Source organism: Mastigoproctus giganteus, chromosome 2, assembly GCF_048544385.1.
Source record: "Mastigoproctus giganteus isolate SK-2022 chromosome 2, ASM4854438v1, whole genome shotgun sequence".
Lineage (NCBI taxonomy): Eukaryota > Metazoa > Arthropoda > Arachnida > Uropygi > Thelyphonidae > Mastigoproctus > Mastigoproctus giganteus.
Window position 1 is genome coordinate 253,662,329 of NC_143576.1, and position 21,523 is coordinate 253,683,851.

The following is a 21,523-nucleotide window of genomic DNA, read 5'->3' on the forward strand; positions in this document are numbered from 1 at the left end:
ATTCAGTTTGTTAGCTACCTGAGCAGGATCATCAACAGTTGACCCATCGATATCAAGTGGACCAATCTGATTCACTCCCCTTCCTTGTATAGTTTCCGTAAGTAAAGAAGTCTGCTGTTTTTATTTGTATCATTTGCCAAAAATTTCTCATCTGCCTTCACTTGACTTACCTCCTTTTTGACTTGATTACACACTAGCTTATATCTATCATATATATTCTTCTGTGTAAGTTCCTGTCTGTGTAAGTTTACGTAAGCTCGAGTTACATAACTTCTGACTTATGTAAACCTTTTTTCACTCAAACTTTTTTTTTTTTTCAGTATTGCAAAATTTAATACAGTAATAAAAAAAAAAAAAAACAATTATTAATGATGAACATGGACGTACAAATTTCACAAGTGAGATTTGGAGTAACAAGCTTAAAAAAATGAGAATGAAGAGAAGCTTCTGAAAAAAAAAATTTTTTTATTTTTTTTATATGACTGAAGATTTCAGTGAAGGGGATGCACATTTCACTTATTGAAAATGCAATAAGATTGAGGTTACTACCCATTTATAACAAATTGTACTCAACAGAAAAGCCCAATAAACCAGAAACTGCAAATTGTCTATTGTTTTTCTGGTAGTGATGTCCAGAAATGCGCTTTAGTAAAAATGTGAGTATGAGAGCTCATGTGATGTGATAATAGTGTTTCCGCCCTAACCCTGTGAAGTTCTTTACAGAAAATTTCATTTTGACTGTTATCATGGTGCCGAATAAGTGACAGCAGTACTATTAAATCTGTCAAGAAAAGGAAAGCAATTGATTTTGATCGGTGAACTAAAATAATGATGTACGAAAATTGTCAAACATGAAGTATCGTGCGGAATTTAGATTTGTCAGCGTCAACACTGAACACAATGATAAAGAACAAAGACAAGATTGGCACCAATGAAATCAACTATAATAACCAAGGCTACGAAATACATGTCAGTTTTTACAGTACAATAACATGTATTTTTTTTCTTCCTTTTATGTTTTCTTTTCTTGTGTCAATCTGGCTACGGAGGGTTAATTCAGCCTTTTGAAAAACAATTTTGACAGGTCCTTTAAAACAATGAAATTTCGTGCCGCCACCACTGGTTATGTTCTATTTATTTTCTCTGCAAGGACTATTGCATGGCATTGCATCTTCCATTAAAGTAGTAGTGGCATGTGATGCAAAAAAGCAAGTGTATGAGCTTATGAAGCATCAGCCAAAAAAAAAAAAAAAAAAAAACAATTCTCTTTAAATGTTTGTCCAGTTCCTCCTTAAATTTATTTAACCTATCAACTTCCACAATGACAAATGGAAGTTGATAGATTAAATAAATAGTTAACCACCCGCTGGCTAAAGGCAAATTTCTGCACATCTATTCTACATCTGTCATTCCTTAATTTGAATTTATGCCCTCTAGGTTCATAATCGGAACAAGTGGTAGAATCCCATCAGAATTCAGCATGCTCAACCCATTCAAGGCCTTATAAACCTCAATCAGATCACCTTGCAGGTGCCTAACCTCCAGCCACTGCAATTTGCAGAACTTAAGCCTCTCTTGTTAAGAGGATCCCTTCATTCCCCTCACCAATCTTGTTGTCCTTCTCTGTACATGCTCAAGGAAATCTACATCCTTCCTTCCTAAAATGAGGCCTCCAGACCTGTATGTAGTACTCAAGGCATTGCCTTATACAGAGGGACAATCACCTCCTTTTCCCTGCTAGCAAAATTCCTATATATCATTGACAAAATGATATATAGGAATGACCTGCCCTGGCAGCCTGTCTGCATTGCTCAGAAAACTTCATATCTGACTGCACAATTAAACCCAGGTCTTTTTCATTTTCTACCACCTTAATTGTAGTACCACACAGTTGGTCCGTTTCTCTGGGGATACTTCTACCCATATGCCGCCCTTTGCATTTGTCAAGGTTAAACTTCAGTTGCTACTTCTCAGCCCATCTACCCAAATTTTCTAGTTCCTGTTGCAGTAGCACACTGCCATTACTGTCATTAACAACCCTGCAATCGTATCATTTGCAAACTTCGACACTAAGCCTGATAAACCTTCATCAATATCACTGATAAATATACAAAACAACAGTGGACCCAACACCGAACCCTGTGAGACTGGCCGGTGGAAAGCGATGCATGCCTTTGTGAACATAAGTCCACGAAGAGCAGCACCCATTAATTACCACCCTCTGTCTTCTTCCACTCAACCATCCTTTTATCCATTGTAGCAACTTACCCTTAATACCATTCTGCTCCAATTTGTACAATAGTCTAACATGCGCAACAGTGTCAAAAGCTTTCCTGAAATCCAAATATATGATATCAAAATTAATTTTTCATCCAGTTCCTTTGTAACCACATCATAACATCCTATCAAATTTGTCAGACAAGACTTTCCCTTAACAAACCCATCCTGTGTCTGAATTATTGCTGCAGTCTTGTCTAGATGATCCTGCAATGCATCTTTAACCAGTGCCTCCATTAATTTCCCTGGAACCAAAGTTAAACTAACAAGTCTGTAATTACTTGTGTCATCCTTTGATCCCCTTTGTGAATTGGGGACACATTTGCACATCTCCAGTCCATGGGGTCCTCCACTGATTCCAAGGGAGTTCTAATAATAAGGGTTTGCTTGCTTCCTTTGCTGCCTCCTGTAATATAACTGGATAGTATTAGTAACGGCCGCATGGTGCAAGAAAGCCTATGGCTTATGCTGCACCAGCCAAAAAAAAAAAAATCTGAACAAAACAATGATAAAAACAAAAAAAAAAAAAAAAATAAATAAATAAAATAAATAACTAAATAATAATAATTAATAAATAAAAAAGAAATTTATCCACCATCTGGGGTGGATAGATCCCATCCACCCCAGATGCCTTTCTTATGTTTAAATTCAATAAATTTTTCCTCTATTTTTCTCTCATTTATTACAAAATCATTCAGTTCCCTACCAGAATTTGACAAGTTTCTGACATTCCCCTCTCTGACCCCCCCCCCCTCCATGTGCGAATGTAGATGCAAAATACTCGTTCAATTTTTCAGCTACCTGAGCAGCGTCGTCAACAATGAAATGAGCGATATCAAGGGGACCAATCTGATTCATCCCCTACCTTCTAGAGTTTACATAAGGAAAGAACTCTGCTGTTTTTCTTTGCATCTTTCCCATAGATTTCTCTTAACCTGCCTTTGCCTGCCTAACTTCCTTTGTGACTTGATTACTGACCTGCTTATATCCACTACAGGTTTTTGTCATCTGATAATTTAGATGTATCCCATGCATTTTTCTTCACTGCCATCAGTCTCATTAGTTCATTTGACATCCATTTAGGCCTAAACAATATTTCTTAGTTGATAAAAAGCCTCCAAGATTAATTCTTTGAATGCTTTCCATTGAGAATTTAATGTTGGTAACATCATCAGTTGGACCCACTGTAGCGACTTGAAAAACTGTCTCAGGTCATCGTAGTCACCTGTACGAAAGCAAAAACCCTTCCCTTTACCTCTGATGGTAGTTACATCTTTGAGTAAATCCCACATTACTTATCAGAGAATCTTGGATTCTCTGATAATTAATGGATTTAAGGGAGGCCAATGTGGACTGGACACATGCAAATGCATCCCTAGTTGACATAGTGGGGGGAATCAGATGTTGACTTTAATAATTACAGACATCTTAGCTTATTCTTTTCTAAGAAAAATTATGGAGTCACTGGTTAAAGAAATAATGCAGGACTATCTAGACAGGATTGCATTCATATTGAAGTCACAGCATGGAATTGTTAAGGGACAATCTTGTCTATCAATCTATAATTGGATAATATAATGTAATAACAAAGGAACTGGATGCAAACAATTTTCACTTCATATATATAGATTTCAGAAAAGCTTTAGACTCTGTTGCACATAAGACTGCTGAACAAATTTGAGCAATGTAGCGTTAGGAGCAGATTGCTACCATGGATAAAGGGTTGTTTGAGTTGGAGGTGATAGATGTTATCAGTGGGCACTGCTCTTCTTGGTTTTATGTTATTAGCAGTATTCACTAGAAGTAAACTGGGTCCATTGTTGTTTTTTATATTTATCAATGATACTGATATTAATGTGTTAGTTTGCAGGGACACAAAGGTTGACAGTGTTTAATGACAGTAATCAGGGTATACTGTGCTACAACAGGATCTGGACATATCTGGGCAGATAACCTGAGAAGTAGTAATTGAAGTTTAACATTGAGAAATGCTCGTTACTGTATATGGGTAGCATCAATCCCAAGAATAATATATCAGTTGAGTTGTACTACACTCAGTAGTGGAGAATGAAAAAGAACTGGGGAAATTAATCACGCAATCAGACATCAAGTACTCTGATTAGTGCAGATTGGCCTACTACATCCATAGTTTTGTCAACGCTTTGAACAGATTGAGTAAGCTCAATGCTTATGAAACCCTTAAAACACCTGTTATTTTTCTGTTTGCACTCTGGGATGTTGCTTATGCTCTTGTTGGCCTTTTGATCAAATGGAGATTTCAAGTAAAAGTTGCCAGTGGAGATGGAATATTATTTCACACTGCAAGTACATTGTGTATCTTCATAACTAAACAATATTTATTTTTTTCAACTAGAAAACGTAATATGGCATTAATATAAACAAGTTGTGGCATTAATATAAACAAGTGATATGAGACACATTAAGAGAAATGCACTATATATACACACCACATGTTAAACCAACCATGGCTACCACTAAAGGTTTTCTCACTGTTACTTTCATTAAATTTAACCTTTACATTGCCAGAGATTTAAAGACTTAATTTTTCAGCCAGAAAATTTATTTTGTCCATCTTATCTTTGTAATAATTTTAGATTTCATCATTACAGAGGTTTCAACATGTATAATTTGCTATTTATCCTTAATGATTGTTGTGATAGTTGAGCAATTCATATCAAAACTAGAATAACTTTACTTTTTTTTTTTCTCTCCACTACTATAGAATTTTATGGCATCCATTTTCTTCTCATGTTTACAGTGATTCTTTTTAAGTGCAGTCATTTTGTCCATCCATTTTTTGCTTACCATGAATATTGTTGGTATAAAAGTGCATATTTCAAAGAAAGGTAGCCAAATGAATGCATACTAAGGTAAGCATAGTGTGGTATCATGGATTTTTTTTTTTTTTTATGTAAACCCCAAACACGAGAGGTATTAGAACCTATAGTAGTTAGTACTGTACTTGGGTTGGAGGTTGAGAAGATGAAATAAGATATTTGTTGATATTGGACTTGAACTTCTGTAGACTGTAATTTTTAGGAAATATACGAAGGAAGGTTGTTCCAGAAAATGGCAGTTGAATGAATAAGCGAGGAAGAAGAAAAGTTGGTTCTGTGAGTTTGAAGTTGGACAGTAAATGGATGTTGGCTGGTGGCTGCACGTGTTCCGACTGTTTGAAAGAGGGAGCAGGAATTATAGAAGCCAATTCAGAAGAACAGTGCCCATGGAAATATCTGTAGAAGAGGCATGCAGCAGAAGCAGTACATCTATGAGACAGCGAGTGGAGAGACTCTGTTAGAGATGAATCATTAATTAACCTAACTGCCCTCTTCTGAATGGAATCAAGAAGCCTGAGAGGTTTTGGGGGCACCACCCCAGATGTGGGAACAATAATCCATGGTAGGGCAGGTTTGAGATTTGTACAGAGTGAACAGCTGTTTGGAAGAAAAGTAATGCAGAGGAAGCAATATTTGTAATGTGCTTGTGCCAAGAGAGATTAGAAGTCAGGGTAATCCCCAAAATGGATATATCATTTTGCCTAGAAATCGGAGTGTCACCAAAGATAAGGATAGGACAGAAGATTCCTTTTTGCAAGATATAAGACAAGACTGTGTTTTAGAAGGATTGAAATCAACTGAGTTGCCTTTGTCCCACTGGAGAATTACCTGAAGATCCGCATTTAAGGAATTAGTAGCAGATTTTCGAGAAGTTGAATCTGATTGAGCAGGAGAAGGTTTCTCAAAATGGAAAGTGGAATGCAATGTGCTATCATCGGCAAAACTATGGATAGGATTTCCAGTCAATGGAAGGTCATTAAATATTCAAGAGGAAAAGAGTGGGGGAAAGAACTGAACCTTGGGGGACACCCGCATTGGTGGAGAAGTTAGAAGACAGAGCCATCTACCATCATCCTCAGTGAGCGATCAGAGAGAAAACTGGATAACCAATTACAAAAAACATGGGAAACCATAAGATGAAAGTTTGTTTAGAAGACCTTTATGCCAAACATTATCGAAAGTCTTTGAGATATCAAGAGCAACTACTTGTGTTTCACCGAACATTTCCATTGAATTAGTCCATAATTGGCTAACATAAGCCAGAATATCAACAGTGGATCGACACTGATGGAATCCGTAATGGTGATAGTTGATCAAAGGTTTCTAGTAGTTTAATAAGAGTTGGCAGTTAACGGATTTCTCCATTACTTTAGAAAGAGTAGAAGTAATTGCAATGGGACGATAATTGGATGGGACAGATTTGTCACCCTTTTTAAGAACAAGTGGAGAAACACCATCGGGACCTTGAGCTTTCTTAGCATCAAGATTCGTCAAAATCCTTCTGACATCCTTTTGGCGCAAGACCACAGGAGGCATTGAATGGAGCGTGTTGGGAATGGTGGGAGGTGTTTTACCAAGATCATTAATAAATGAGTCGGAAGAAAAGTGGAATGCTAGCAGGTCATCTTTATATTTGGCTGAAGTGACAACAGAACCATCAGGTTTGGACAGAGGTGGGAGCATAGATGGGCAAAAGTTGCAGCTAATAGCTTTGGCTAGAGACCAGAATGCTCGACTACCATTAGGGCAAGAAGCAAGTTTTCTACTCTTAGCCTGTTCAAATTCTAGTTTGGACTGATTAATAACTGCTTTACAATTGTTGCGAGCTTAGGTGTATGCAGAAAACGAAGCTGAAGAATTAGAAACAACCAATTACGATATGCAACATTCTTCTCTTGAACAGCCTTTGCACATTTATTGGAAAACCAAGGTTTAGTTGAAGGATGAGATTTTAAAGAGGAGTGTGAGATAAAGGATTCCATTCCTGCAAGAATAATTTCACTGACACGATCTGAGCAAACGTTAGACATCAGAAGTTTTGAAACAATAATCTGACCAAGGAAAAGAAATCTCTCAGGTCATCCCATTTTGCATTCTTGTAATGCCAAACAACACGAGGTTGGGAATAGCCATGAGATAAAGGCTCCATTGGAGAAGAGACAATCACCAAGTTGTCATCTGAAGTGCCTAAAGGACCTCTCACTTCGACCGTGTACTTAGAAGGGTTGTTTGTGAGAAAAAGATCAGGTGTGTTGGCTGTATTATTAGGATTGTCCGGTATTCTTGTAGGTAAATGAACAATCTGTGCAAGGTCATTAGTCATTGCAAAAGCCTCAGCATCTCGACCAGCTGGGTAGGTGTGACTAGAAAACGGAAGCCAGCTGGAGTTATGAACATTAAAATCACCAAGGAAAATTACCCCACTGTTAGAAAAGTTGGACTGGAGAGAGAGAGAGAGAGAGAGAGAGAGTGAGAGAGAGAGAGTCAAGTTGTAACGAGAGGAAGTCAAAGAGCTCCAAGTGATTAGTGGAGTTGGGTGAACGGTAGACACAATATATAAATTTACAGAATGAGGTTGAGAGATTTTAAGCCAGATAAGATCGAAGAGAGGAGATTCCAAATTACCAATTCTCTGACAGAGAACGCACATATGCACAAGTACCACCTTTGAGGCGAAAGGAATCATACAGCGAATAATTTGGGCATCTGAGATGAGCAGTATTTGAATCAACCGATAACTGAGATTCTTTCAGAAAAAGTACATGTGGTTTGGCAGACTGCAAGTGGAAATTGACATCGTTGAGATTAGAATTGAGACCAGGTATATTTGTGAAATGAATTAGGAAGTGTTTGGGAGGTTTAGATCTTTTTGCAGATAAGCTTACTCTATTAGTACGACAATTCATGGTGTATTCAGTAGTAAGAAAAAGTGGGTGGGATATGAAGTAATGAAATTTTTGGATATGGCATACACATGGTAAGAATATATCCAGATCCTTGACATAACATGGCCTCGACAATGCCCCCCGCGCGCGCACACACACACACTACTCTGACTTCCTCCAGTCACTATCTGGCAGAGTAGAGGTAGCAAGATTATACACCAGCTGATCCGGAAACCTCCTAAAGAGTTACCAATAGGTTCGATCCGGTGTACTAACTAGCAGCCAGCCTGCGAACACCGTTTTAGAGCTGTACCCTTGAAATGTAAGGAATAATGGATCTCGCCACGATGTTCATCATAACCTCAAAAGTCATCAATCATACTGTATGATTTAAGAGATGGGGAAGGGTTGCACGGAACTTAGCTCTAGAAACTAAACATGGATTCCACCACTTCAAGCTTCCAATAAGCAAAGTGGTGGTATTGCACCAGTTGATGAGAGTCCTCTTCCACCAATTCTGCCTGGTAACATGGAGGGGTGGCATTGCTTCATGTGGTGTGGGTGCCACACCTGGATCCCTGCTTAAGTTGGTTCACACCTGGGTTGTCACCCACCATGTACTTGTGCATGGAGGTTATACCCAGGATTACTACAGTTCCACCATCGTGAAGGTGCAAGCAGAGGATTTGGCTGTCACAGACCGTCCGGACTTTGCCGAAATTGGGTACACTTGACTTGAGTGTCACCCGCACACACAAGTCAAGTGTGTGCAGGTGACACTCAAGTTTTAGTTTTAGACACACGTTTTAGACTCCCAGGTAAGAAGTTCAGCTTGTCTGGCATATCTGAGAGAATGTCTGTGACAACCTCAAGGATTGATCAGTTATTGCATTCTTTGGAAAAAAAAATCAGATAGTTTTTTACTTAGTTCATTACTTAGAAATTATAACATAAATGTTTCTACAATTTGGAGATGAAAGTTGACTGCCCATGCTTAGATTGCTCATACTTGCTGAAATTTTTGGTATATTTTGAAAGTAATTGTTTATGGAACTCTAAATTTCATGTAGTATGGTGTAAAGAAAAGATTTAAAACAAAAAAAAAAATTCCATAATATTTTGCCATATGCACACTAAGTGTGCAAATGGCAAAATTTTTCAGGTTGAGGGAAAATTGCTTAGATTTGTGAAATTCAGTTTCTGTAAGATTGATTGTTTAACCAGTGTCAAAATAAAGAATAAAGTGTACTACTGTCTTGTTTTATTTATTTTTCTCTTTCCCACTTTTTCCTCCTGTTGTTTTTGAACTAATTTTGTTAATTTTCTGTGCCTTTCATAGCTATCAACTAGACTCATTTTCATTTAATCCCTTGCTGATTTAGTTATGTTTTTCTGCCTGCAGACAACAAAGTTATCCACTTTAATTATAACCACAATGAATATATGAATGGAAAACCTAAGGTGGAAGGGTAGGAATCATAATGAGTAGGTCCCAGTAGTAGTAGTTATAACTGATGTGATATTGCTGATAAAGAAAAGTGAGACGCAAAATTTTTTTTTTTTTTTTTTTTTTTGCATATTTTAACTTATTTTAGTTCCTCAGGACTTGGTTCTGACACATTCTCATAATTTTTATATAAATGTGTTGTACATTGTTATTAATAATATGAGTATTAAGTTTTTTAGATGAAGCTCCGAAGGTTATTTGAATGTTTTGGTATTTTCAGAACCAGGTGCTGAACCCTTTCCATTACCATTTGCTACAGCTTTGTTTTCTTTCCTTTATCATCTGGCTAGTTATGAAAGTGGTATGTATAAAATTTATTTTATATATTTTATTTTTTTCATGATATTTATTTTTTAATAATTTAACATGAAAAAACATGAAATAATTTACATAGTATTGGATTTATGGTTCTATTAATATTCTGAATTCGTAGTTGTATTCTTAATTGCTCAGAAATTTCTCAACCGCTTTTCAGTTTCCCCCATTTATTTTAAACAGTGGTGCTTCCGAAGGTTTGATTTTTGGTGTGTTGTTTAATCTGAATATTAATGATTGCTTTTTATTACTCATAATACCAATACAGTAATACCCCGACTTACGCGAACTCAGAGTTATGCGGTTCTTGATTTTTTCGTTTGGGAACACTGCCGCCCACTATCTTCAAGGTCGTTTTTCACATGTTATCGATATATGGTGCGACGGCAGAGAGTGAGAGCGAAAGATGAACAAAATTCAACTTTACTTGCGCATGAGCTGCACACATATACAAGAATTTGTATTCCAACTGTCATATTTATATGTGTGCATTCGAATTCGTGCTCAACGTTTGTCGGAAATTACATCGTTTTCATGAGAGAAATGGATCGCGTTGGTCGAGCCGTATACAGTCAGGCCTCGTATAACATGTGTTTACACTACACGAATTCGATCATACACTTTATAAATACGGTAACGATATCTTATAATATAACACGAACCGAATTGGCTTATACATAATTCGTCTTTGTGTTTACAAGAAATGGCAGTCGAACGCAGAATCACCCCAACCGAACGTGACACGATGGAATGAAGAGACGATTCTGAAAATGTATTTGTTTTAGGAACACATTTCACCATAATAACGTAAAAACCAACACAATTCCAGCTATCGGTATGCAATTAGATGGAGTTTACTACCAGTTTATAACAGATTCCACTAGCAGAAACGCAACTGGATTTTTATTGTTTTATGGTAGTAACCCCTAGAAATGTGAGGTGTTAATAGTGTATCTCTGCCTTTATGGTGTTGTTTATTCAGTTGCTACATGCGTGCAGCTTTGTTTATGCGTATCAAGCGTGCCTCCTCGTTTTGTAATTTTGCTTTATTCCCTAAAAATAGTAAAATACTTAAAAGGTGTGAAAAGGAAGCGTACTGGTGAAGACACTGCAGATTCAGAGAGAAAAAGAAAAGCAATTATCGATAAACAGGCGGACTGGATCAAAAATTCTTACCCGGGAAAATTTATAGTGGCCTCATACTATGGTTTATGGCCAAAATCACACAGGCCCACCGGGGTTTCCCCCGGTAAGGCTTATGGCTAGTGCACCTCTGTCGATAAAGAAAAAATATGAAATTGTGAAACGCTTTGAGCGAAATGAAAGACCATGTGATATTGCTCGTGCTACAGGCCTAAATGAGGCAACGGCGAAAAGCACGACAATTGCAAACTTGACAGAAGGTCTTAGCTCAATTGAAAAGGGCTTAAAAATTTTAGAAAACAGACAACAACGAAGAACGTGTTATAGCTACAAAGCAAGGAATGAAAAAATTAATAGCTTGCTACGAAGAAATTCTGCGTGAAAAAAAGAAGTCTCTGTGTTGTCAGAAGAATTTGTTAGATTTTATGAAGCCATTGACATCGAAATAACTTTTTTACGTAAGTCTTATTTTTTTAATACATATTTTGTATTAATATGTATAAAGAACTGCAATTTTATTAATATTTTTCTTCTAAACTAGTGTTTTTGTTAGTCCTTGGTCCCAATTAAAAAAAATTTATATGTATTTGTATGCAAAGTTGTTCCCCGACTTACGCGAATTCGACTTAAAAGCGATTTTCGTCGGACCCACCTATCGCGTAACTTCGGGGTATAACTGTATTGAGTTCATGGCATATGCTGAAAGTTTAAAATTTTACAGTTATAATTAGTAACCTATATAATCTTAGCATGATATCTCATGATTGGGGAAACTGAAATTAATTTCTTATTAAACATATTAGCATTAGTAGAGGAATTTGATGCAAGAAAGCAAGCTTATGCAGCATCAGCCAAAAAAAAAAAAAAAAAAAAAAAAACCCACTTCCACTTCACCCCTCTGTTCGTTCAAAATACCTGTCCAGCTGAGCCTTAAACTTATTTAGGCTATCAACCTCCACCACAAGGGATGGAAGTCTGTTCCACCAACCAACCACCCGCTGGCTAAAGGCAAATTTCCGCACGTCTATCCTACATCTGTCTTTCCTCAATATGAATTTATGCCCTCTCAGGTGATTTTTCTGAGCTAGAGGAAGAATCCCATCAGCATTGAGCATGCTTAAACCATTCAAGGCTTTATACACCTCTATCAGATCACCTCACTGGTGCCTAGTCTCCAGACACTGTAATTTGCAAACCTTAAGCCTTTCTTTGTAAGAGCACCCCTTTGTTCCATTCACTAATCTTGTTGCCCTTCTCTGTACTCGTTCCAGCAGCTCTACATCCTCTTGAAATGAGGCCTCCAGACCTGTATACAGTACTCTAGGTGTGGCCTGACCATCGCCTTATACAATGGAATAATCACCTCCTTATCCCTGCTGGAAAAATTCCTGTATACCATTGACAATACTCCATGAGCTACTCTTGCAGCCCGTCTGCACTGCTCAGAGAACTTCATATCTGCCTGCACAACCACCCCCAAGTCCCTTTCATTCTCTACCACTGTCAGTGTAGTACCACAGAGTTGATACGTTGCTCTGGGGTTGCTGTTTCCCATGTGCAGTACTTTACATTTGTCAATGTTAAACTTCATTTGCCACCTCTCAGCCCATCTGCTCAACCTTTCCAGATCCTGTTGCAGCAGCATCGTGTCAGTAGTGTCCTTGTCAACCCTGCCAACCTTTGTATCGTCTGCAAACTTGCACATTAAGCCCTATATACCTTCATCAATATCATTTATAAATACAGAAAACAATAATGGACCCAACACTGAGCCCTGAGGGACTCCACTAATAACATCAGTCCACGATGAGCAGTGTCCATTGATTACCACTCTGTCTTCTCCCCCTCAACCACCCCTTTATCCATAGCAGCAATTTGCCTCCAATGTCACACTGCTCCAATTTGTGTAGCAGTCTTCCATGTGCAACAGTATCAAAAGCCTTTCTAAGATCCAAGTATATAATATCAAAGTTATTCCCTGCATCCAGTTCTTTTGTGACTGCATCATAGTATCCAATCAAGTTGGTCAGGCAAGACTTCCCCTTAACAAAACCATGCATATCAGGTCATGTACATTTAATATCGTTAGTACCCACTGTACATTTAATATCGTTAGTACTCGCAAACACATTCTGCTTCTGGACCACCTATCTTTTATTACAAAAAAATGTTACCTGTTTTCCTGACAGTGGAGTCCCTCAATAAAACTAGATCACCTTCGACGAGAGCAGTCTGCAGGTGATATTCTTTTCTGTGACCTGAATTGGGGGTGCATCACTTGGCAGGTCATGAGATACTTGAGTCCCTGACCAACTCCCAGTTACATGTGTTTCTAGGGCAAGGACTTGTTTCTTCACTGACTCAAATTCTTCTCATAACACACCAAGTTCTAATTTGAGATTGATACACTCCTTGCATCATTTACAAAGAAAGAAATCGTCAATTGAGCTAGGTGTGTGTATCTTTCCTAATTCACCCAACATTGACCTGTAATTAAAAATAGATTTTATTGAAACAGCATGAAACTTGTTCAGTTACTATTTGAAGCGTTATACATAAGTATACAGAAATTTTTAACTCTAACACTACCTGTTTTCATACTCAGGCCATGATCTTTTCAAACACCTCTTTTAGACTAAAATTATGCCTGAAACAAGAGCAGCAAAGCTCAAAAAGCTCAAAGCAGCAGGAATGATTTTGCTCAGGAGTTATCTGGTTATCTTCCAAATCAGAGTTAAATACAGTGCATCTTGGCACCATTTATTGTTATGTGAAGTTGGACATGATACAGCCATAGTGATATCTTTGTGTCCTTTTGTTGCAGAGTGTGAGGAAATTCATCAGAACAGGGTTCTAATGAATTTCCTCTGATGTTGTGATGAAGTTCTGATGAGGTTCTTATAATGTTTATTCATGGAGGCCCAGTGATGGACAGGTGCAATTATCTCCTCAATTTAAAGACCTCTAAGCTTGATTTCTCTTCCAAAGAAAATAGTGGAGCCATTGACTAAAGTAGTAATGCAGGATCATCCACCCAGGAATGGGTTGTATGGCAATCACAGCATGGACTTATGGGAGAACTTGTATGAGCAATCTGATTAGATACCATGATGCACTAATAAAGGAACTAGATGAAAAAAAAATTGGTTTTCAGAAAAGCTTTTTATATTATTCCACATGACTGTTATACAAACTGGATTAGTGTTGCAGTGGGGCAAGCTACTGCCATGGATAAAGCGATAGTTGAGTGGGAGAAGACAGAGTAGTTATCAGTGGGCACTGCTCCTCTTTAACTATTATTAGTAGAGTTCAAGTTCATCAGTGCATCTGAGATGTGGCAATTGAAGTTTAACATTGTCAAATTCAAGATATTGCCTGTGTGGTACCTTGAAGTGGTGAAACCCATGTTTAGTCTCTAGAGCAAAGTTTCCGGCATCCCCCCCCATACTTCTCCTTCAACCCATGCACGGTACTAAGTACTATAGGTTTTGATACCTTTCATGTTTGGGGTTCTCATAAAAAAAAAAAAAAAAAAACACTCAGGGTTTTGGAGAATGAAAAAGACCTGGTGGTAACTGTGCAGTCAGACATGAAGTTCTCTGAGCAGTGTAGATCAGTCCGGGACAAATCATGGGACTTTATCATTGATAGATACAAAGCAATTTTGCCAGCAGTGACAATGAAGTAATTATTCTGCTGTATAAGGCAACAGTAAGGCCACATTGATTATATATTGCATACAGTTCTGAAATCATCAGCCATTTTCAATCCATTGCTAGATGAAGCCCTCTCTAGAAACTTTCCAGTTCCTTCTGTTTTGTGTAATGGCCATCTATTTACTATCTACGAACTTGTGAATTTCATCTTTCCATCTCTGTTGTTGTTTTCCAGGGTTTCTTTTAGCTTCTCTTTGGTACCATTCTGTTATTTTCTTAGTCCATCTGTCATCTCTTCGAGCTATGTGTCCTGCCCAAAACCATTTCAGTACTTTAGCTTTGATAAGAATGTCCTTTATTTGTGTTTGCCGCCTGATCCACATGTTTCTCTTATCTAACAGTCTGATTTCTAATATAATTCATTCCATTCTTCTTACTGTTTAGTTTTCAGCTTCTCTTCCATTCTTTTGGTGAGTGCCCAAATTTCACTTCCATAAGTCATGCTGGAGAGTATACATTGGTTCAGTATTTCACATTTCAGACAAATTGGGATATTGCTCCTCAGTATGTGACTGTATTTCCTGAATGCTATCCATCCGAAATTTATTCTTCTCTTCACTTCCAGCCATTTATCATCATTATTATTATTATTAGCCATATGGTGCAAGGAAGCCTGAGGCTTATGCTGCACCCCAGCCAAAAAAAAAATTCCCATATTACCTAGAGAGTAGAAAGGAATCACCAAGAAATTGTCCCAGATACGTATATGAATCCACCTTTTCAATTACTGCTCCTTCAATGATTATATCCCTATCTTTTTTTTTTTTTTTTTTTTTTTATGAAAACCCCAAACACGAAAGGTATCAAAACCTATAGTACTTAGTACCGTGCATGGGTTGAAGGAGAAGTATTGGGGGGGGAGGGATGCCGGAAACTTTGCTCTAGAGACTAAACATGGGTTTCACCACTTCAAGCCTCCAATAAGCAAAGTGGTGGTATTTCACCGTTTGATGAAAGTCATCTACCACCTAGAGTCATCCAAACACACTGGATCTCTGTGCTGCAGATTTCCCACAGGATTTAGACAAGTCTTTTTGAGGACAGAATTTCACAAATGGCTTACTGTTAAGTCCCTTATAAGCCCTAGGCTTTTGCAAAAAAAAAAAAAAAAGAGGGGAGTTGCTTCTCCCCCACAGGTAACAATACAGCTGACCTCTGAACTTTCTCAAGCTTGGCTACACACAGGACTAATAGTGCACTTGGATGCAAGGTACGGCTAGAGCTTGGCAGCCAGGCACATCAGAGGTCTGTGGCATACTTGTTCATCATTACTTTTGTTTTTGCCATATTCATCTTTAGTCTGAAATCCTTAACTCTGCATAAGTTTTTCCTCTAATTTGTTGGAATCGTGGCCTATGATCACAATGTCATCTGCAAATCGTAAATGGTTTAGGTACTCTCCGTTCACATTGACTCCTTTCTGCGATCAGTCCAGTCTTCTGAAAGCTTCCTCAAGGGCAACTTCAGAGATATTGTCTCCTTTTCGAACTTGTTTCTCAATTTTAAATTTGCTACTAATAAAGGAGGTATCATTCTCATATTTTTTCAAAATCAATGTATGGGGTGTCTCTGCCTTATCTTTCTAGTACCCGAAACATTGCTTTATACTGTATGGGGTCAAATGCTTTCATAATCCACAATTGCCAGCCATAATGGTGCTTTTATATTCATTTGCTTTCCATTAGCTGTGTTATTACGTAAAGGTGGATTCATAGTTGAGAACCCAGGGGCTCACATCTGGTGAGTATGGGCTTGGCACACCCAGGGTCCTCAGCTGAATATCATAATTCTTCTCTTTCTTGGTGATTCCCTGCTATCTATCTCTCCCCCCCTTTCTCTCTCTCTCTCTCTCTCTCTGGCCTAAAGCCTGCTTACTCTTTCGGTTAATTCTCATCAAGTATTCTTTCTAATAGTGATGACCCTTGTGAACAACTTGTAGATGTTGGACAACATGCTGATTGGTCTATAATTTCTGATTTATCTCCTTTCTTATGCAGCAAAATTATGATTGCTTTATTCCACTCCTTAGGTGTCATGCCTTTTGTAATGTATTTTTTAAAGACTTTTGCCAATTTCTATGTCATGTCTCTTCCAATTCTAACAACTTTACGGTAATGTCATCTTCATCTGGGGCTTTCTGATTCTTCATTTTCTTCAATGCATGCTCTAACTTATCAGGAAGGATATTGGGTATGTCGTACGTATTGCTAATTTGTGGTCCATCTTCCCCATTGCTGGCATCATTCCCTTGCCCCTTATATAATTCTTTAGTAGTCTTCTTCTATTTGAATTAAATTATGCCTTCTCTGCTATTTCTAAGTACACTGTCACTATTCTACAGATTCAGTATCATTTGTCTTTCTGTATTACTGCTCATGACTGCTGATTTAAATGTTTTTTTTTCCCTTAATGCCTTTTCTACTTTCCTTGTGTTAAATATTTTTAGTTCTGAAATATGCCTCGTTTTAGGAAGGATGTGGATCTGTTAGAATGGGTGCAGAGGAGAGCAGCAAGGTTAATGAGGGGTACAATAAGGTAATCTTAACAAGAAAAACTTCAGTTCTGCAAACTGTTGTCTAGAAACTAAGCACTTTATTAAGTGCTTAAGATCTGATTGAGTTGTTTTAGTTGTTCAGTGAAGTAAGCTAAATGTTGACAGTGTTCTTACTCTTGCACAAACAACACATAAGTTGGCATAAATTTAAATTGAGTTAGGATGGTTACCCGATATATGTAGAGAAATTTGCTTTCAGTCAGAACATAGTTGATCGTTGAACAAACTTATTTTATTGTTGAAGTGGGTAATTAGAGTAAATTTAAGGAGGAATTAGACAGATTTTTAGAGGGGATGGACATGTAACACAGGGTTTTTTGAATTTTTTTTTTCACAGGTTAGGGGGTGTGGAGACATAACTAGTCAACCCTATACAATTTTTTTTTCCCCCCTCCAGAAAATGATTTCTGGGATATGCAAAATTTGAGAGATTACTGAAGTTTTTGCCAGTTTCTGTGTAATGTCTCTTCCTCCCAGTTCCAACAACTCTACAGTAACATTACTTCTCCTTAAATTAATCTATAACAGATCTTTCTCTTGCTAGTATGTGTCTAGAATGCTAAAATCTAATTTTCAGAATTTTTATTTATTTATTATTATTATTATTATTTTTTTTTTTTTTTGAGAGAGAGAGAGAGAGAGAGAGAGAGAGAGAGAGAGAGAGAGAGAGAGAGAGGGGGGGGGGGTTTCTGCATTTTTTTAAAAATGATTTGCACCTTCGTGCGATTGCATGCAAAATTATAGTTCATTTTTCGAGCCCTAAAAACATCTTTATGTAATGGCATTATCAAACAAGGACATTCATGAAGATATTGTGAATACCTTAGCAGAAATTGTTCCCATTGTATGCAGTAGTCAGAACTTGATTGGCTGAATTTTGAAAGAAATTCAGCAAATCAAGCATCAAAATAAAATAAACAGCGGAGTAAATTGAATGACCATCAACAGCAGCCATTCCAGAAACACCAGGAAAGTTCATGACATGATGAACTGTTAGAAAATAGAAGCAGTAGTAGTGCCATATGATGCAAAAAAGCCAGCTTTGAAAGCATCAGCAAAAAAAAAAAAAAAAACCACCATAACCTGTCCATTCCTTCCAATAATTTGTCCAGTTCTTCCTTGAATTTACTCAAACCATCCATTTACACAACAACAGGTGGAAGTTTATTTCAATAATCAACCACTTGCTGGCTGAAGGCACACCTCCACATACCTATCTTTGTCATAGTGTCTGCTGTCATAGTAGAAGCTACAACACCTCAGTTGAATGGGTGAAAAACATTGTTTAAAATGAATTAAGTGCAATAAAGGTTTCTGTGCAGTGAAATCTCAAGATTTGGTTAACCTGGCACTTCAGAAATAAGGATATATATGGGAAATGGCTTTAACAAATCAAATGACCAAAAATGTAGCTGGAATATTTAAGCTAACCTTACATGGAATGAATAGGATATAGGTGGAATAACTATTTACTAATATAATTAATTTATCCATAGTTTGTGAGAAAAGCCAGCAGCAAAAGTGTTAAAAAGTAAACGATATCCACAAACAAAAAATCACCAGAGGAGACAGCAGCAATTCCCAAAATAACTAAATCCTTTAGAATAGGGATCAGCAACCTATTTCTCTGCAAGTGCCATTTTTGTTCATTACAACTATAAAAGGAACAGCTATGCATGCCTCTTGGACAGTTGTATATGAAATAATTAAGGAATTAAAAAGGCTTATACCATTTTAGCCTACTTGGCATTCAAATGTGATATATTAATAAAGTGGTATGCTGTTATGTAATGTAATAAATTATTAATTTTAATATAATAACTGGTGTGGTGCAGAAAATCTTTCTGCATGCAATCTAATGACATTCGTGTGTATACTTGTTGATGCCTGTTGTAGAGTCTAATCAATGATGGAAGTTCAAGATATTTTGTCACATGACATGCATCGGAACAGAGCCATAGCAGTTATCCTAGAAGCAGGTAAACCAAAGATTGAAATTTTGTATGGGCAGGATTACATTCATCATTATAATAAAAGGTGACTCAAAGTTTTTGAAATCATGTAATTTTATTAAAGTTACATACTTCAGATTTTTACAATTTCTCAAAGTATTCACCCTTAGAATCTATACAAGCTTTCATCCTTCTAATTCAACTATCAAAGAAGTTTGACCAGTCTTCTCTGGAGATCATATTTATTCCATTGATGAAGGCCTGAAAACCTTCTTCATCCAGAAAAATTTAGGAGTGTGTTGTAGGCCTAATGACTCAGAAGAGTATAATGAACAACTGTACAGAGAAATAGTGGGCCAGTAAATCAAATTGTCTCTTAATGGGGGATTTTAATTTCCCAGATATTGACTGGAACTTGTGGGTTGGTCATTCACACACTAACAAGGCTTTTGTTAATTTATTGGATAATTGTTTTCTACAGCAGCATGTTCAGGAAGTAAATATAGGGAGTAATACTGTTGATCTGATTATCAGTAGTGATTCTTCATGCATTAAGAATCTGCAGATAAAGGAACCACTAGTGGTTCCTTTATCTGCAGTGATCACAGTGTGGTGATGTGAGATTTACTTAAAGATGTAAATAACATTAGGGGTAAAGGGAAGGATTTTTGCTTTCATAAAGGTGACTACAGTGTCTGAGATTATTTTTAAATTCTATATAGTGGGACCAACCGATGATCTTATCAACAACAAATTCTAAATGGGAAGCATTCAAAGAATTAATTTTGGAAGTTACTAGGCTTTTCATACTAACTAAGATTGTTCAAAGTTTAGGCCTAAATGGATGTCAAATGAACCAATTACACATGTGGCAGAGAAGAAAAATGCATGCGATACATAGAAATTAACAAGTGGCACAGACGCCTGGTGGTAGATATAAGCTGGTCAGTAATCAAGTCCCAAAGGAGGTTAGGCAGGCAAAGGCAGATTATGAGAAATCTTTCAGCAAAGAGTACTTTACTTATGTAAACTCTAGAAGGAAGGGGATGAATCAGATTGGTCCACTTAATATTGATGGTTCAACTGTTAATGATCCTGATCAGGTAGCTAGAAAACTGAATGAGTATTTTGCATCCTCATTTACACATGAGGAGGGGAATGTCAGAGGTGTATTAAACTCTGGCAGTGAGCTAAGTGATTTTTGTAATAACTGAGAGAAAAGTGGAGCAGAAACTGTTGAAGAGAAACAATAAGGCACCTGGATACGTGGGATCTATTCATTTATACTAAAGGAGGCAGCAAAGAAAGTAAGCAAACCCTTAACCATAATTATGAGAGCTTACTTGGACTCAGGGGAGGTCACATTTGCACGTTGATTGGAGATGTGCAAATGTGACAAAGGAAGATCAAAGCGTGACACAAGTAATTACAGACCTGTTAGGTTAACTTCTGTTTGCAGGAAATTAATGGAGGCACTGGTTAAAGAAGCACTGCAGGATAATCTAGACAAGACCTCAGTTATAGCTCAGACATAGTATGGGTTTGTTAACAGGAAGTCTTGTCTGACAAATTTGATTGGATACTATTATGTGGTCAGAAAGGAATGCAAAGAATAATTTTGATATCATATACTTGGATCTTAGGAAGGCTTTTGATACTGTTGCACATTGAAGAATGCTGTACAAATTGGAGCAGTGAGGCATTGGGGGAAATTTCTATGGATAACAGGACTAATTGAGTGGGAGAAGATGGAGAGTGGTAATCATTGGACACTGGTCTCTGTGGAGTGGAGTTCTCCAGGGTTCAATGTTAGGTCCATTGTTGCTTTCTGTATTTGTATTTTTTAATGATATTGATGAAGGTATATTGGGCTTTAATGTCCAAGTTTGCAAATGATACGAAGGTTGGCGGAGATGTTAATGACACTAATGAGAGTATGCTGCTGCTGCAACAGGATCTAGAAAAGTTGAGCAAATAAGCTGAGAAGTGGCAACTAAAGTTTAACATTAACAAATGTAAAGTACTGCATATTAGTAGCAGTAACCCCAGAGTAGTGTATCAACTGTGTGGTGCTAAACTCAAGAGTGGTAGAGAATGAAAAGGACCTGGGAGTGCAAAGGTAGCTTATGGTGTCTTGTCAATGATATACAGGAATTTTTCTAGCAGGGATAAGATGATTATCCCCCTGTTTAAGGCAATGGTCAGGCAACACCTTGAGTACTATATACAGGTGCGGAGGTCTAATTTTAGGAGGGATGCCACTGGGATGAGTACAAAGGACAGCAACAAGATTGGTGAATGGAATAATAGGTTGCT

General features: G+C 37.4%; 1 protein-coding gene across 6 annotated transcripts in view; it reads left to right on the forward strand.

Moving 5' to 3' along the window:
• HUWE1 (HECT, UBA and WWE domain containing E3 ubiquitin protein ligase 1) overlaps positions 1-21,523 on the forward strand; it is a 1,105,343-nt gene that overhangs the window by 252,755 nt on the left and 831,065 nt on the right. For all 6 annotated transcript variants that reach the window (XM_090389849.1, XM_090389845.1, XM_090389850.1 and 3 more), the window contains exon 15: positions 9,748-9,828. In XM_090389849.1, the coding sequence (XP_090245975.1) occupies positions 9,748-9,828 (81 nt within the window). The remainder of the gene's footprint in view (positions 1-9,747; positions 9,829-21,523) is intronic.